The 19,416-nt window shown below is 35.7% G+C and overlaps 1 protein-coding gene across 1 annotated transcript; it reads left to right on the top strand.

The window, feature by feature from the left end:
- The first annotated feature begins 287 nt into the window (after window positions 1-287).
- Window positions 288-18,030, top strand: LOC126968878 (arrestin homolog). The gene is made up of 8 exons (XM_050813999.1): window positions 288-424; window positions 5,026-5,216; window positions 9,839-10,017; window positions 11,449-11,584; window positions 13,795-13,952; window positions 15,202-15,345; window positions 16,184-16,313; window positions 17,678-18,030. The coding sequence occupies exons 1-8, from the start codon at window positions 316-318 to the stop codon at window positions 17,774-17,776; spliced, it is 1,146 nt and encodes a 381-aa protein (XP_050669956.1). The 5' UTR covers window positions 288-315; the 3' UTR covers window positions 17,777-18,030.
- Window positions 18,031-19,416: the final 1,386 nt, after the last annotated feature.

Below are 19,416 nucleotides of genomic sequence, written 5' to 3'. Positions count from 1 at the left end.
GTACTACTTTTCACTAAGGCTCATTACTCTATCGTTTAAGATCAGATGAACAAGTTGTTTGCCTCTCAACACTTTTTATAACAAAAAAATATCTGCTTGTATTTGTAGGCAGTAAATATTCACGTATAGATTGAAAAATCTACAAAGCACGTTTGAGTTCTCCTCCTTAGTTGGTTCGTTCATGACCCTCTAACGACATAATACGATTACACATACTTATGAAACCCTGCATGTTCATAATCCTCTATAAATGCTGAGTAATATGCTGTACATCGCATTCCATTGCAGACAGCTATAGTGATTGAAAGAGACAAGATGGTGTATAATTTTAAAGTGTTTAAAAAGTGTTCTCCTAATGGCAAAATAACTCTTTACATGCCAAAGCGGGACTTTGTCGATCATATCTCTTTCGTAGAACCCATAGGTTAGTATCTTCTTCAAAGAATCCGTGTGTTTTATTTTATGAAATATTTTCTTTTTATGTTAGAAGTTATACTTCTTTAGGCGCGTTATGAGATAATGATGAGAGTGAAATTTTAAGATGCGCGCGCATCACTGTAACACAAAAGTAACAGGGTGAAGTTGGTTCCTAAAATTTGTGACATTCGTTATTTTCTTTTTGGTTTCTTCGTCCATTATTAGTACAGGCAAGGGGTTCAAGCCCATACAGCCGTATTCGTTATATAATTAATTGTCAAAGGCATTTTTGCAAGATTTTTACAATATTGTCCTTTCTACAAACGAGTAGCAGGAGGAATAAATAATTAATTTTAAGGATTTTTTCTTTGTTACGCCAAAGAAGTATTAATTCTTGTGTGCAAACATAAGTACACACACACTTTTTTAACTGTTATATTACCAAAACGTGATAAATCGACGATCAAGTCATCTTCGACCGATTTGATTCTTTGACGTTTCGTAGAGATGTGGGTTGTATTTGCATCTTCAACAGCATTTATCACGGGGAGTGCTCAGTGAAGCTGTTCGGGTTGATTCCAGTGGCCGAATCCCACCACCTGATATTACTTCAGAGAGTTATGGATGAGGTGACCATATACCATCAGATATGTTTGCAAGTGCTCCTTTTTTATAAAAAAAATATGTATCAAATTCCGTATAGGGTCCTTTCTGTAATCAATATTAATAATTGTCATGATTTTATCCTAAATCATCATTAGATTTGAATACTTCTCCTTAGTTTATTGTCATAATCGTGGAGCGACTGAAGTTATTAACGAGTAGTTGAAAGCCCACAAATACCGATCGATATTTACAGCTAATTCATATAACAACACGAGCATATTAATTCGATGGTAACTGAGCTACTGACATAGAATCTTATATTTTTGGGTTTATCATGAATCCAAGTGCTATAAGTAATAGACAGGATATATCATTCACCACATAGATTAAGATGTTGTCACTTTTTATCATTTAGAAAATAAAAGAAAAACGAAAATGTATCAATTTAATGTCGACACACAATATAAAAATAGAAGAGAGAAATTGAGAGAGAATGGCACTGAGTGTCCGAAAGACTAATACATGGCTAAGTGAGAAAAGCCAAGTCACATATTTTCTCCTCACAAAGGTCTTAAAGAAGTAGGTTGACCCTGTATTACAGATTACCAGGACCTCACCACGAGATATAAGGATGACAATGATTAAAATTGTATACATCTGTACTAGTAGCTAGAAGAGCATTAATAACAATAGTGTAGAATATCGTGCAATGCATACCGTAAGCCTGAAGTGGCAGTAGGCTGGTAATGTTACTGTTAAAGATGGTTTCTGGTGCGAGACGTTTCTATAATGGCAACCTCACGCGCCTAAGAAGACAGGAAATTCTCTGGAAAAAGGACATAGAACAGGTGACCGGGAAATCTTGATATTATAGCTGACGATAGAATTATATGATGGGGCAACATAAAGAAGGCTAACATCAATGATATTTGCTGAAAATAACTGGAAAAAAAGAAGAATCTTTTATAAATGTCTGCCGTACTATTAGTGCACGACGCGGACGATACAACTACTGCAACAGATGGAATTAATTGAAAATATGCTGGAAAATAACAAAAATCAAGTTGAAAACATTCTTTACTTCACCCATTTAAACTCATATTTCCAACACATTGTGATTCTTCTCTCCACTGAAGAATCGGCCCACGCTGTACCCAAGACCGATTAAAACCCTGCTTCAACCAATTCGACACTTGTTTCGCCTCTAGACGAGGTCTCCTTAGGAGATGTTGACCCTATCGTGTAGGCTAACAAATCTTTAATTTTTGTTTATGAAAATAAGGGACGAGACGAGCAGGACATTCAGCTGACGGTAATTGATACGTCCTGCCCATTACAATCCAGCGGCGCTCAAGATTATTGAAAAACCCAAAAATTCTGAGTGGCACTAAAATTGCGCTTGTCATCTTGAGACATAAGATGTCAAGTCTCATTTGCCCAGTAATTACACTAGCTACAGCGCCGTTCAGACCGAAACACGGTAATGCTTGCACATTACTGCTTCACGGCAGAAAAACCATTAAACTCTTGCCGGCATCCTGTGCAAAGGAGCATCCCATTGGTAAATGTATTTTATGATAAATTTATATTTTTGTACGGTACGGTAATGTTTATACATTACTGCTTCACGGCAGAAATAGGCGCCGTTGTGGTACCCATAATCTAGTCGGCATCCTGTGCAAAGGAGCCTCCCACTGGAGAATGAACTGAATTAATTGTTTAGATGAATCTTAATCTCGCTGCGACTGCCGAAGACGGCAAGCGTCGCAAATATGTTGGTCTCAGTGAGTCATACATCTTTGTGCCGTTTGGTGTCGAGAAACTTGGCCCGTGAGGCCCAGAGGTGCGGAGAATGTTCAAAATACTATCTTCACGCCTCAATAAGGCTGATGGAAGACCAAGCGCTGGCAGCTATCTCGGTCAACGGATCAGCCTAGCTATCCAACGGGGAAATGCTGCCAGTATTCTTGGTACGCTTCCACGTAATGATAGTTTTAATTTTATGTAGTCATAGTATTGTAAATATTGTTATAAGATTTGTTTTGTTTGAATAAATATATTTTAAACTCTTAATAATTAGATAACCTCTTTATTCTTCTTTATAAATTATTCTTATTTATTCTTACTACCCATGTAGCCGAATGGTTAGTGACCCTGACTACTAAGCTAGAGGTCCCGGATTCGAATCCCGGTAGCTGCATTAATTTATATGATGAATATTAATGTTTGTTTCCAAGTCATGGATGATAAACATGTATTTATGTATGTTTATGTAAGTATAATATATTAAATATATCATTGTCTTGCACCCATAGTACAGGCTATGCGTAGTAAAAAGATAATATGTGTGTAAAAATGTGTCAATATTATATATATATAGGTATATTTAATCAGAGTAATAGAACTTCAAAGATTAATAGCAATGCAGTGTGCATTTAGTGCAGTAAGCTTTCTTATAAAAATTTTATAGAATTTTCCAAGTTCTCACGGCTAGGCCAATCAATGTGTACATCAAACCAACCTGATTCTTCATTGTCGAAGCACACAATGCGGTTACCATCCCACTGCAACAGCTGTAGCTATCCATCATGCTCCACGTTCTCCAAGACCGAGACTGATGTGTTTCTTGCCTCAGCTGATACGACTTTAATAGCCTCCATAAACGATGTTTGTTCCCTCAACTTTGTTTTAAAGTACACTTCGAATTAATCACGTTCGCTCCAAATTATGGAGTTTGTTTGAAAGTGTGTTTTGTAGATTGGATGCGTGTTGTATTTGTGTTTTTGATTATTTTATCAGCATGTGTATATTTTTATAAATATCCACTTACATACATACATACACTCACGCCTAGTTCCCGTCGCGGTAGGCAGAGACAATAGAATGCCATTTGCTTCAATCCTTACAAACCTCACGCGCTTCCTCTATATTCATTACTCTTTTCATACGTGCTCGCCGGTTGCGGGTGCTTCGGAACTCTCCTTTTCTCACAACGTCCCCAATTTGGTCGACGAATGTTCTACGAGGTCTCCCGCGACCGACTTGCCCACACACACTTGCCTTATATATTTGATGCGTCATTCTTTCTTCACGCATTCGCTCCACGTGCCCAAACTATTAAATATCAACTATTTTATTAAATATCAACTTATAACTAACAAATAACACTCTATATCAATCAATATATATGTACGAAGAAATATACGGAGACCACGCCAAACTTTCGCGGGTTAAATAGAATTAAATAGGTACCAGCGTAAGGGAATCGATATCATTGAAGAATAATCCTTTAAGGCGACACTAAATGCCAGCGACCTTGAGCGATATGAGTTCACGCCTGCCGGCCCACCATCTATGTAACAAAGCCAATATTTTCAAAATTCTTGGGTGGAAAACAGTTTGAACAACTTTTCTGAGAGAAATACCAAAAAATGCGTCACGCCATGCCAAAAAATTTGTTTGACTTCAAAGAAAAGTGTTAGTTCAAAAAGTCTCGGCAGTGTTAACTATAACCAACAGCAAGCATTAGCAACCTACAAATAATACTTAAAGATATGTGTAACAGGATTAAGTAGTGTTCATAGTTCGAAATGCTATACTTTCACCACAAAACTTGTCTAAAAACATCATATTTGCGTGTTTTCTGCTTACTCTTCGCCTTAAGAGAATCAATACTGAAAACACTAGTAGGTGTTTTCCTAACCCTATAGTCCGCATTACCATATATCTATGGCAATCAAAGTAAATAACCGCATCTCCCTGATTTCTGCATCTCTTTCGGACAATTCAAACAGTACGTATTCGTAGATTAGGTGTTGGCTCATCCTATTAACGGACAGCTTCCTTTTTTTGATGGGTTTCTTGCCACTTCTTCTCTAACACTTTTCGGTAGGTGGCGACTGATTAAAAGAAAAACCTTTGACATTCATAAGTGTAATTGCCTTGACCTATATTATTCATCTAAGTAATTTGATTTGATTAGTAATAACATGTTTCCAACAGATGGCATAGTTGTGGTAGACGAAGAATATGTGCGTGGCAGGAAGGTGTACGCGCAGGTGGTGTGTACCTTCAGGTACGGCCGTGAGGAGGATGAGGTCATGGGAGTCAACTTCTACAAGGAGTTGTATCTTGCTTCGGAGCAGATCTACCCTGCGCCGGAAAAACGACCTTACGAACTGACACGAACTCAGGTGATTCTATATTTTTTTATGACAATAAGGGACGAGACGAGCAGGACAGCCGAAGGTAATTAACTGAACTACCCATTACAATACAGTGTCGCTAATGATTCTTGAAAAACAAGATGTTAAGTTTCATTTGCCCAGTAATTTCACTAGCTACGGTGCCCTTCAGACCAATACACAGTAATGCTTACACATTACTGCTTCACGGCAGAAATAGGCGCCGTTCTGGTACCTATAATCTAACCGGCATTCTTTGCAAAGGCGCCACTGGTATAAATTTAGTTGTCTGTGGCATCAAAAAACTGTGCTTTTTTTGGTATTAAGTATGAATTTATATTATTGACAGTGATATAAATGACAGATAAAAGTAGAGGAGTAGAAAAAAGATTTTTAATAGTAAGTATTTCTTTCCTAGGTAGGTGTCACGGATTTGCAAGTGTTGTATAGAATCACGTAATCAGTAGGCAAAAAATAAATAAAAGTGTAGATTTTACAGGTCGCTGGTATTATGCTCGATTAACCAAACTAACAACTTAGTAGAACATCTTCCCCACTAGCTTTGAATTAAGCAGGCTTAGTACTAACTTATAGATATGTTTTAATTATTAAATTGGTTTGATTTTTTAACTAAGAAGTAACCCTGACTGCTCTGCCAACGATCACTACGTGAGAATCCCTACAATACCTCACCGCCTAGTAGGGTTGTCAGCCGTACTCTATAATAGAGTATTGCACTCTATACCTTGTAGGCATACTTTATAATCTATAACACAGATAGAGTATATTAAATTACAAATTACTCTTATTTTCGCAATTCTTTTAAAAACTAAGTAAAATTGTTATGTGCTGCAAAAAGAATCTTTTATAAAATATAAAATAAATTAAACCTACTCTTCTTTAGAAGTCCGTACTATATTCAAATCATATCCGATTTAGATCTTTATTCAAATCATATGATTTAACCAATATTTTCTTAGAGCCTACTAGAGTAACCGGCACCTCCAAAAGCTTTATTGATAACATATTTACCAATTATAAACCCATTTCTCAGGTTGAATGAGTTCAGACCACTTTGGTCAGTTAGCCTCTCTTAATATTGAGATCAATAAATGTACTAAAATTAAAAAGTTTACGTTTGTTCCTGTAAATAATAGGCGAATGGAGAAATATAGAGGTGATGTGTCAGTAAAACTCTCAAATTTGGATTTATTCAAATGCAATATTTATCCCAGTGAAATGTATAATATTTACCTCTTCACAATTGTATCACCCATTTATCGCGCAGATGTTCTATCTCACGGACTAGTAAAAAAATAAGGACTCCGTGTCACGTTACATAACAGTGTACATACATACCAAAACAAGCCGTGTAAACGTGTAAATACATAGCCCCACGTACACACTTACACTACTACAGGCCGATAGGCGGCCATTATGAGAATTGTCATCGTCTGTGACAGATCAGTTTGCGTCTCAATAAAATATTTTAAAAATGCCGTCGTGCGATGTGAAAAAGTTTAAAAACGATACTATATAAGAATTTGTGGCCATATATGATTAAGGGAGAAAAGATTGTGTAATTAGTATCCCCCGTAGCCGCACACACACTAGCATAAAGGTGCTTCACTTGCTAATATCACGGCGCGGAGTTCTACCTATGATTTTTACTGTAATAAACTTAGTGGTCTAATGCAAATCACAGCGAACTCCAGAGCAAAATATAACAGTATAAAAGAAACTCTACACAATTATCTTTCATTTCCTCAATAAATCGAGTTTGAGCTGTATTTAATATAAGCTGTTGTTGTTAAATAATTAATCCTTATTACCGCCTACCGCAGTCTATTATCAAGCCGCGCTTCCTATCCGCTGTGCTCATCTTACCGCGGACTCGACTTGGCTAAATCTTAATGAGATTATCATTTGGTTTTTAAGGCGAACGGTAATCTTATTTAAGCTTTTCTAATTGTATTGCATCGAAAGTTTTATGGCTTATGCAAACTTTTGTGGGATTTGGAACAGGGTTTTCTTTCTTCCTGGTGCTAACATTATAATTACCCACAAATAAAATTTGAAAACAAAATTTTATGAACGATACGGGACTCGAACTTAAGACCTCTTGCGTTCCGTGCGAGTGCTCTGCCAACTGAGCTAACCGTTCGACTGACGTATTGTTATAAAATGTTGCATGCTTTGTTCAGCTCTCAGGTTGTGGTTTCATAGCTCAGTTGGCAGACCACTCGTACGGCACGCGAGAGTTCGTGGGTTCGAGTCCCGCATCGTTGATAAAATTTTGTTTTCAAATTTTATTTCTTCCTGGTGTTAACATTTTAACCGTCACAGTTGTTATACATAAATTACATTATGAAAATTATATTGAGAGGCAACAGTTAAAACGTATTTTTTTTTAAATATTTCTCTTAGTTATTCTTTACACACTAGCCCAGTTCAGCTGCACACAGATGGCATTAATATCGGCAATTGGAATAACACTAAGCATTTTGTAAATATCTTAATAAGAAAAACGACTTAAATCACCCCCAATGGGGATAAATACCGACTAGTTTCCAATCAATTGAAAGTCCCACTCTCTCTAATGATTATTAATTAATAACGTCTCATGACAGTTTCGTTGATTTAAATCATAAATCTTTCTATCATTATGTAATGATGTTTGTTCAATGCTTTGTAGTTTCTTGAGCGGACAAAATCTGCCAATTAACCCTCTTCAAAGAGAATGGGATAAATCAAAGATGAAAGGGCACAAGGGTATTTCAGAATAAGATTTTTATCTTATATAATTTTAGTGTTGTTTACTACTCGATTCTTATAAGAATTGTATCAACAGATTTAGTTTTTTATCGTCATATTAATTACTAATGTGCATATTTTTCCATTTATTTACTTTTTAAAGTAACAATATTTATTTTTTCGCGCACACCGTTACCAGTGGGAGGCTCCTTTGCACAGGAAGCTGGCTAGACTATGGGTACCACAACGGCGCTTATTTCTGCCGTGAAGCAGAATTGTGTAAACACTACTGTGTTTCGGTCTGAAGGGCGGCGTAGCTAGTGAAATTACTGGGCAAATGAGGCTTAACATCTTGTGTCTCAAGGTGACGAGCGCAATTGTAGTGCCGCCAAGCCTCTTGTGACTAATATATCTACTGAACCACAATGGACAAGAATTAAATAAATTTCATGATGTTATTTCAATATATGTTCAAGTACAAAAAATTTCTCTTACTGTAAAATAAAATAATGATATTTAATTACTCTTTGTTTAACTAAATTATGCAGTTCTTTTCATCGGTTGTCATACATTCTTTATAACAACATTGTTTTTTCTGCAAACATAAAATAGCACGAGGAATCATTTTTGTTTTATTACGTTAAAGAAGAATAATTTCTTGCATGCCTACATAAGTACACACACATTTTTTTATTTTGCTTACAACAAGTTTCGTGTAGTTAACGTTTTGTTTAGGTAAAACAATAAATTCAGTAACACACAAGACTTCTGTCGTACATAGGGTTGCCTACTTTTTTTTCAAGAAATAAAGTATATTCAGATCTGTGAAGTATTTTAGAAAAATGAACAGTATTTTATTTATTTATTGTTTTAATAACATATTTTTTTGAACTTCTCGCACAACTTACTAATTTAATCTTATTTAAAAACTTCATACGCCTCACCACAATTATAACTAAAATTAAAATAAATGAGGTAATTCACGGTCCATGTAAAAAAAGGTTATATGTCCTGAGAATGAAAACGAGAACGCGTACACTCGCATGTCTGTCACTGACAGTCTTGAATATTTGACATTGACAGTTTCGTTCAGAGTACTAGTAGATAGTGAACTACGGACTAAAATTTAGATACCATGATGCCTGGTCATTTAGAATACAGTTTGTAGAGAAATAAATATTAAAATAATAATAGATACTTAACAAATAGAGATGTATTATAATAGTATGAATATATTTTTACTAGTGGAAAATTTTTGTATTTCTCATACAAAATAAATCCTGCGTGGCGCTGTATATTAATGGACAGGGCAGTATTATTGACCATCAAGTGAAAATCTTGCTCTTCTCGTCATTTTTATCAAAAAAAAATTGAAAGTCAATTACTTCATGACCCTTTACACTTCCCTCATACTTTTTATAAATAGGTAAAAAGAATTTGAATGTATCCCCATAACATACATAATAGCTTTAAGGGTAAATGTATACACTTCTATAATAAAGTCCCAGCCACTGTTCAGGCATTATCTATAAATAAATATAAATCTTTAAAAAAAAAATGGCTCTGTCGTAAATCCTATTACTCCACTGCTGAATATCTAAATAATCGGACAGCCTGGGACTAGATTGTGATTATTTTATAGCGATAGAAATGACTGTACAATATTGTATATTTTTATTGAAAAGAGCGCAAAAAAAGAATGTTGGGAGAGTTTTTTGCGCAGCTTCTTCTCTCTCAGAGCGCCATTTGTTTCCGAAGCGTCAGTAGTATCTAGTAGTTATTAGCAATGACATCAAAAAGAATTCTAAAGGAATCAATTTTGAGAAAAAAATAAGTGCCTTTTAACAAGAAATGAACATACTTCTTGGTTCTTAAAGGAGCGTTTGGTGAAGAAACTGGGAGATATGGCGCTGCCATTCCGTCTATCAGTGCCAGCTGGATCCCCTGGCTCTGTGACCTTGCAGCCAGGTCTTGAAGATGAAGGAGAACCATGCGGCGTGCATTATTACATAAAACTGTTTGTTGGAGAAACTGAAATAGATCGATCCCATCGCAGGTTCGTATACTTATAACATTTACTCTTAGATAATTATTTATACGTCTAGATGAGCTCATAGCTATCGAGCTCTCTTGCTGATAAGCGACCGATGAAAACAGGCCAGGTTTATAACTATATTGTGTTTTTTTTCTGTAGAGGAGGAAAATAAATTTACGTATTGAAGACCCCGAAACGGGGTCCATATGTTGAGGTCAGTTAACACCCCCTACCGACTAAAAACCTCCTCTGTGCTGATAGCCCTAAAGGCTCTTACAGCGAAGCCGGACGGGGCGAAGTTCACTGGCGCGGGGCGTCTTGGAAGGAGACTCGAATCTAGTGAGCAGGCGGCTCACTAAGCTGGATGGAGAGAGAATTCCACCTTCGCACGACACGCCACAAGTTAGGATATCATCCTCACCATCTGGATGTGAGGCGGTCCTCCACAGTGCGGTTTTCAAGGAGTTTTCTTCCACTTACTACAAAGCTGTGGAATGAGCTTCCTTGTACGGTGTTTCCGGGACGATACGACACGGGTACCTTCAAAAAAAGCGCGTACACCTTCCTTAAAGGCCGGCAACGCTCCTGTGATTCCTCTGGTGTTGCAAGAGATTGTGGGCGGCGGTGATCACTTAACAACAGGTGACCCGTACGCTCGTTTGTCCTCCTATTCCATAAAAAAAAAAAAGAAAAGACCACTAACAATCTAATATATCTGTTAGTCCAATGGACTCTAGGTTTGAAGAAATTATTAAGTATTTGTGAATTTATTTATTGTGCGTGACAAGCTACGTCTAACGGCCGTTCCCAATACAGATTGAGATAAATAACTACCTTCTACTGTCAGTAATTAGCTTTCAATAACCTGAAGCTGTCCCAATATACCCGATAAGTCATTCTTATCGCCCTATATTATAACGCGTGAATTGCAATCTCCATACAAACTTCTAACGCTGGTAAGCTATACGTCGTCCCATTAACAGACACCGTGTACGGATAAGGTGAGTTACCTTCGATAAGTTTATTAGGACAGAAAAGTCAACGATAGTTACTATTTTCATCTCAAGTAATAGATAGACTGAATATTGGGAACGGCTTTTAGTGAGTGAAATGGATTTAGCGAGTGAAATGTATATAGCTTTTATAGTTAGTGAGTCTTACGGCCATTCCCAATATTCAGTCTATCTTAAATAATCTATACGTGTAGATAGAGTCTCTTGCTGATGGACAACAGATAAAAACAGGCCAGGAATATTAGATTAGTGTGCGTGACAACGTATGTCTTACACTCGCGATTTGTATCACACAATGTGTGTAAGTGTCCTTGAATTGCTCAAAATAGAGGTTATTTTTCAATCCTATTTTTTTCGACGTTTTAACAGCTGTCATAGTCTATCTAGACGTATATATGATCATAGGGGAAGTAATTGATTTAACGGGATTAATTTCTAGGAGCACTGTGGCGTTGGGAATCAGGAAAGTGCAGTACGCACCTAACAAACCAGGACCTCAACCCTGCACAGTTGTCAGGAAAGATTTTGTGCTCTCTCCAGGGCAGTTGGAGCTTGAGCTTACCTTGGATAAGCAGGTGACACAAATTTCTTATTTACTATCGATTTTAATATCTATATATATAAAAATGAATTGCTGTTCGTTAGTCTCGCTAAAACTCGAGAACGGCTGGACCGATGGGGCTAATTTTGGTCTTGAATTATTAGTGGAAGTCCAGAGAAGGGTTAAAAGGTGAATAAATAGGAAAATGCTCGGAATTAATTAATAAAAACAACAAATTTGTTTTCCCTTTGATATGTCCCCCGTCGCGTCGTTCAGAAATCAAATTGAAAGAATAGTTTCAAATTAATAACTAATTAGATTTTTTTCATTTCTTTCAACTATCTCTGAAGGTGAAAAATGAACTTAAACTTAATTTTAGGTACTACAGCTGGTAGATTAACTCTCTATCAGATTATTTTTATGTAGATTGATGAATCTTAAGTTTTGTCACAAATTAAATTTCGCAACTATAATATTTGACATTTGACAACCAAGTATATCAATTATATATTCAAGTTGGACATATTTTCTATGAGAGAATTTGTTGACGCACGGTTTGGCAGTTTTGCTGTAAAACAATTTCATTATGTCATAAAAAAACATTATTTTATATATTATATACAGAACAAAGTCTGTTGGGTCAGCTGGTCTTGAATAAATATAGAGAAGTGAATTGTGAAAATTAAATATATGTAGGTAGATTGTGATTTTTATGTCAGTTAGTATCAGCTGGATATGGAGCTTAGGTCTAAACCTAACTATATCTATAGGTCCTAACTATATGGCAATGTGCACAGCACATCATGGTATGAACAATGATATACTTTACGAATCTTACTATTATAAATGGTGGTTCATTGTCTATTCGGAATATAAACTTTCCTTGTACCCGTTAAAATAAACTTGAGGCGTCCCAGAGGTTTTATTGACATACTACCTGCTGCCCGCGGCGTCGTTCGCTTGTACGCATAAAATATGTGGCCTATACATAGAACTAATAAAAACGTCATTTTTCGCGATGAACAAAAGAAAGATTGATATCATCTTAAAGATTTATATTTCGTCTGTCTTAATAGGATTAGATAAAATAGTTATTGTGTAGTTGAGGTGTCGTGTGCAAGTAGTTGAAGTAGAAGAGCGAATGAATGAATGTTGTATTTGACAGATAGATGAAGTATGAAGTATGTATGATTGACAGAGGAGGTAAATGGTAATATTAGAGTAATTGTTTGATAGGTTAAGTGTATGGCTCGATATAATAATAAAATTTAATTTAATCCAGTCGACGATAGGAAATCTGGCGGCGACAGTCATCCCTATTTACTTAACTGCTTGCCCGAGGATATTAGAAACGAGTCTAACAAAATTAAATTTAAAAATATGCTAAAAAATATCTATGGGAAAGTATTTGTTGCTAAAATGTTTATTTCTTGTTACATTATAACCTAAAGCTATTAAATAATATAGTCTTACTACTACTGTACGATCCCCCAGTCAAACCGTCTAGACGGCTTTGGACGACAATGTATATATATATGTATATTTATCAAAATTTATATTATATTCTTAGTAAATATAAGTCAGCCCGACCTCTATTTAATATTCATTAACTACACAATACAAGAATTAAATCTATTCAGCAGTTTTTGCGTTTTGACCGGATATACATACAGACAAATAGACAAAAACTATATACAGTACTTTTTTGCATTCTGTTTTATTTGTAGACCACACAGGGAATATTCTTTGTACAGTTTTTGCTTTGTTATGATTTTATACGTGAATAGATTATATAAATAAGTAAAGTAAAGTATTCTTAATAATAATAACTAAAATATAATAATAATTAATAACTTGTGATGTTAGTTATATATTATAACTACAATTGACTAAATTTTATGAAGTTATTGCCCAAAAGAGAAATTTAATCGTAATCAAATGTTATTACATTCCTTTTTCGGCGACATCAAAACTAATTTTTTGCATTCTACATTATATATTACACAGAGTAAATATTCTTTTATAAAATATTCACAGTTTTAACTTTGTTACTATTTTATTATATAGATAGAAACATTTCTGAAACCAAAAAGAAGACAAATCTAATAATTACTGGGAGCAATTTTAATATATTTTATTCAAAGTTAATAACCCCTAAAATTTTTGGTCATCTTTCAGTCTAGTTGATGTGATGTGCGAGATTTAAAGGTTTTGATATTTTTTTTGTTTCTTTTATTTTTTCAGCTTTACATCCATGGCGAGACGTTGGCTATTAACATATGCGTTCGTAACCATAGCAATAAAGTTGTGAAGAAGATAAAAGCTTGCATCCTTCAGGCTGTCGACGTGGTTCTGTTCCAGAATGGCCAATACAGGAACGTTGTTTGCAGCCTTGAGACACAGTTAGTAATATATTTGGATTACTAGAATTAATTCGGGTTAAAATGCTAATTAATAATTTTAATAATTCTAAAAAAATTAAAAAACTGAAATTTGAAAGCTTTTATAATCTAGGTGGTAAATGAAAATAAAACTCATTAAAATTGATTAATAGTGGAAAACTCATGAAGGTCAAAATAGATGGGGAATCCATCTCCATTCAAAGCCAATCGTATATCGCACTAAAGCTGAGATCTATAGAGCCTTTGCTCAGATTATACTTAAGCATAATCTTCGATTTAGTTTTTATAGTCATTTGACAGCTGAAATTATGCTGATCTTAAACTAAGACAAAAGTCAAGTTCACGTTTTATCACACCCAGCTAAATTTTACGTAAGTAAAGTCTGAGCAAAGTCTGTCTCACTTCTCTCGTTGGTTTTCAAAGGTAGAATTACAATAAGGCGATAGAAAAAAAGCATAACTCAGCCGTCTCCATTAAATTTGGCCTTCACGTCCCCGGGGCGCAAAACGATCCTAGGCCCATGGGTGTCGTAAGATGCGACTAAGGGTTTTTTAGAAGTGGGAGAGTCACGCTGCCGTCTTATGACGTCAGCACAAGCGGGCCAGACTCATCCAGGTTAAGTGTGGTACACTCAAACAGAATACCGGCATGAAGTAGACGCCTAGTGCCGCTATGTTTCGCATTGGTTAGTGTCATGGGCCGGAGTCGAAGAATCCCTCCCCGAGCATTTTCACTCGGGCCGCCCGTCGTTGTCTGGGGAGGGCACAGAACCGGGTGAGTTCTGTTTTTGTTGAACGTCAGGAAGTGGAGCGGATCGGATGGCATTTTTCCAATCGTGCTTAGAACGTGTGCCCCTGAGTTGATGCCTGAGTTGACCTTGAATTTTTGTGGTGTTTTTGGAAGCATATTGCATAATGCTCATTTATTATCTAAAATAGGCTTATTGTTCTTGATTTTCCTACTTAGACCCCATGTTATTCTTATAAATTTTCATTATATAGAAATTTTATTTGTACCAAAATTTAAAGGAGATGCGGGATTCGAACCCGCACCTGTCCCCCGAGAGCTCTTACCAAGTAAGCCAACCTTCCACATTACCCATTTTCCGTAAATCTTGGTATGTTTGGATCCATCTACAGTATCTATTTTACAGTTGATAACCTGCTCAACCCCAATATATGCATATTAGGAAATTGACTTCAGATGTCGCTCTTTCAAATCTAATCTCATATAAATATTCATATTTCAGAGATGGGTGTCCACTGCAGCCAGGAGCCAGCATGCAGAAGGTGGTCCAGCTCCGTCCAGAACTAACCACGCTCCGTGATCGTCGTGGTCTTGCTCTGGACGCACAGCTTAAACGACAGGACTCTTCTCTAGCTTCAACCACGCTGTACGTATTTCAACTGTTGCATCTCTATATTATATTCTTAATTATGTTTAGTATGTACATATAAGTACATTAGCGAATTAGCTAGAAACTGTGATAATCATAATGTTAACACCAGGAACAAGCATAATGTTGTTATGCCTATTATTCGATTAAGTCGAGTTAGTAAGTCTTACCAAATTCAAAATAATTTTTAAAAAACATTTGAGCGGTAAAGGTTACTATAGCATAATGCCTTTCTTAATGATACCACAAATTGGGAGTGGAACAGCTGTATAAAACAAATTTTAAATAAATTTTATATAAATAAATTTGATTGCTGAATTTCGTGCGCCTGTTCTTCCCAGGTCTGAGACAATAACCAGATCATTATTATTTTATATCAATAACAATGATGGTACAATCTTAAGTCTTCGTTCTTTAAAGTCTTAATGAACGGATTTTAATGGTGATTACTTCATAGAGTTTAGTCCAACTTGAGAGATAGGATAGTTTTAATTTCGATTTGGCACCCATAATTAGTTTTATTTCCAATATTTGTTTTGTATATTTTCTATGAGAGAATTTATTGACGCACGGTTTGACAGTTCTGCTATGAAACAATTTCATTATAACAACAGGGAGCATATTAAAATATTATTGACAAATTCGTAAAAACAGTACTTTATTTATTATATACAGAACAACGTCTGTCGGGTCAGCAAGTATTGTATATTATATTAAAAAGAGTGCAAAAAAGAATGCTGGGAGAGTTTTTTGCGCCGCTTTTTCTCTCTCAGAGCGTGAAGAAAATTATGTGATGGGTGGAGTTATTCATCTAATGACCAATTGTATTTTTCAGTCTCCTAGAGCCTGAACAGCGCGACGCCTTTGGCATTATAGTAAGCTACAGCGCCAAGGTGAAGCTTTATCTCGGCGCTTTGAATGGAGAACTCAGTGCGGAGCTGCCTTTCATCTTGATGCATCCAAAGGTTACATATTTATTATAATTATTATTATCCTATACCCCCTTTATTCACTTATATTAAGTTGCTGATATGTTTAAAAAAAAAACGCATTCTAGCGCTCTACTAATCACAAGTCTGGCCACATATAGTATTGCTGTCATCTCTGGTCTGGCGCACCCCAGTATCACCTCGAACTATTTGACCGAAGCTGCTCGAATTGTAAGGGACTAAGTGCGTTGTGATTACTTGGAGTTTCTTATTATCAGTGTTCTGAAGAGCTGTTTGACCCGATTCCACCTTCGCGCGACACGCCACAAATTAGGATTTCATCCCATCATCTGGATGTGTGGCGTTCTTACACAGTGTGGTTAACAAGGATCTTTCTTCCACTTACGAACAAGCTGTGGAATGAGTTTTCTTGTGCAGTGTTTCCAGGACGATACGACATGGGTACCTTCAAAGAAACAGCGTACATTTTTTTGCTTTGCTCTTTTGTACTGGCAACGCTCCTGTGATTTCTTTGATGTTGCAAGAGAATGTAGGCGGCGGTTATCACTTGAGCATCAGGTGACACACAGTGTATTTAGACTTTGGTCATACTTTACTTACATAAAACTTAGCTGAGTGTAAGCTTAGCATAATCTTTGATTTCTTTTTATAATCGCTTGATAACTGAAATTATACTGAGCTAAAACTAAGACAGCTTAATGCAAAAGTCAAGTTCGCGTTTTATCACACTTAGCCAAGTTTTACGTAAGTAAAATCTGAGCAAAGTCTATTGCTTGTAACTAATTCTAGTAGGCTTCATAAGATACATAATAGCTTTAAGGGTAAATGTATACACTGCTATAATAAAGTCCCAGCCACTGTTCAGGCATTATCTATAAATAAATTTAAATGTTTTATAAAAAATGGCTCTGTCGTAAATCCTATTACTCCACTGCTGAATATCTAAATGATCGGACAGCCTGGGACTAGATTGTGATTATTTTATAGCGATAGAAATGACAGTACAATATTGTATATTTTTATTGAAAAGAGCGCAAAAAAAGAATGCTGGGAGAGTTTCTTGCGCCGCTTCTTTTCTCTCAGAGCGCCATTTGTTTCCGAAGCGGTAGTAGTGTCTAGTAGTTATTAGAAAGGACATCAAAAAGAATTCTAAAGGAATAAATTTTGAGAAAATAAATGCCTTTTTTTACAATTTATATAATGCAGCCTTAATGTATCTAAATATACTTAATACATTTTTTTTTCATAAAATTTACTTAATTTACCATATAATGTTATTATTATTAAGTAAATTATTTATTTTAATGAAAAATAAATATTTTGATTGTTTGACTAATTTTTCTGTATTTTCTGGACAGTAATAATGAGTATGCCAACAGGAAGGTAGAGGAAAGCTGATCCAGGCAGACAGCCAGGTGGATGTGGAGATGTTCCGCCAGGATACGGTACATCATCAGGAAAGCATTGACGTATACTAACTGAAGATAATAGTTAATAGGAAAAAGACGACTAAATACTCAATTAAACATTACGACTTTTTAACTGCAACTGATAACAATGTTTAATATTATTTATTAGAATTTAAAAACTATTTACTATGTAGTGAATTAATTATTCATGTTTATCATCAAAGTATGTAATAAAGTTATCTGTTGATATATTATAGATTTACAAGATATTGTAATGACATATTTTTATTTAGATGTGTAGATAATAATATAAAGTTTTGCATGAATAACATATTGTTTTATTCAGTAAAATCACAAATATGGTAATAATAATAATCCCATAGTGGTGTGGCAAACCCGCAACTTGGTGGCCCGTGCCACATTGGGAATTTAGACCGGCGGGGTCTATCGATGACGATATTAACACTTCGAACTAGACAATAACAATACAATGCACGTACGTAACTTGAACTGCTACTGACACTCGATGATCTTCCACCAGCTACAGGGATTCTCGCGTGGTCGATAGGATCTTGGAGATGATGCGCGCGCGGTTTTTTTTAACGGTTCGCGTTGACAGACGAGTGTAGACTCGCGGTGCCACGTCGGAGTGTGTGACATCTGACATACGTCAAGAACGTCGTGCATAACAGCTAGTTTTAGCTGCATGTTGTCATTGCACCAAATTCAAGTGCCAATCGTCGTTCATCCGTGGCGCGAAATATTAAATTGGAACGGAACAAGTGGAAATATTATGGTCTCATGTTACCTCTTTAGTTATTACTGTAATTCATTGAAAGATAGGCAACAATATTGTGATTCTTCTGGTACACCAGCAATCACAGTGCATAGCAGAAGAATTACGAATTTACCAGTGAGAGGTTACTTTGCTCTGGATGCCGACTAGAATATGGGTACCACTGGCGCCTTTGTATGCCGTGAAGCAGAAATGTGTAAGCATAATTGTGTCTCGGTCTGAAGGGCGTGGTTGTTATTGAAATTCTGGGCAAATGAGACTTATCGTCGTATGTCTCAAGGTGACGAGTGCAATTGTAATGCCGCTCAGAATTTTTGGGTTTTACAAGAATCTAGCGGCACTGCATTGTAATGGGCAGGGCATAACAATTACCAACAGCTGAAGGTCCTTCTCGTGTCAATTCTTGTTATTGTGATGACTTAACATCAGGTTCAAATTGCTAGGCTAAAAGATTATCTATTGTGTTCAGTTTAAATACAAGTTTTATTATTCGATATCCTTTTCAAACATGTTTCTATGCGCGAGTACCTAAATGTTTAATCAAATCCTTATAATCCCGAGACGCTTTAAGCTTTTTAATATTTCTATTAAATATAAAAATCTGTTGTTATTCAATAATTAATCCATTAAATCGCCTACCGTTTGTTATTATAATCAAGCACGGTATCCGATAAGTAGGGGTGAATGTGAACGAATTTATAAGATCGCTTATAGACTTACTACGGAATCTATTCATTGCTAATTCTTCTCTATAATATATGTTATTTTTTATGAATAACAAATTCACTTTATCTTAAATATTAAAATAACTATATCATTTCATAATTTCCATAATTTCACAAATGAAACTGAAAGCAACATTTTATGAACGATGCGAGCGCTCTTTCCAACTGAGCCAAACATAACAAATTGT

The sequence above is a fragment of the Leptidea sinapis genome, chromosome 17, assembly GCF_905404315.1.
Source record: "Leptidea sinapis chromosome 17, ilLepSina1.1, whole genome shotgun sequence".
Lineage (NCBI taxonomy): Eukaryota > Metazoa > Arthropoda > Insecta > Lepidoptera > Pieridae > Leptidea > Leptidea sinapis.
Note: the sequence above shows the minus strand (reverse complement) of the source record. Positions and strands in the feature narration are given on the sequence as shown.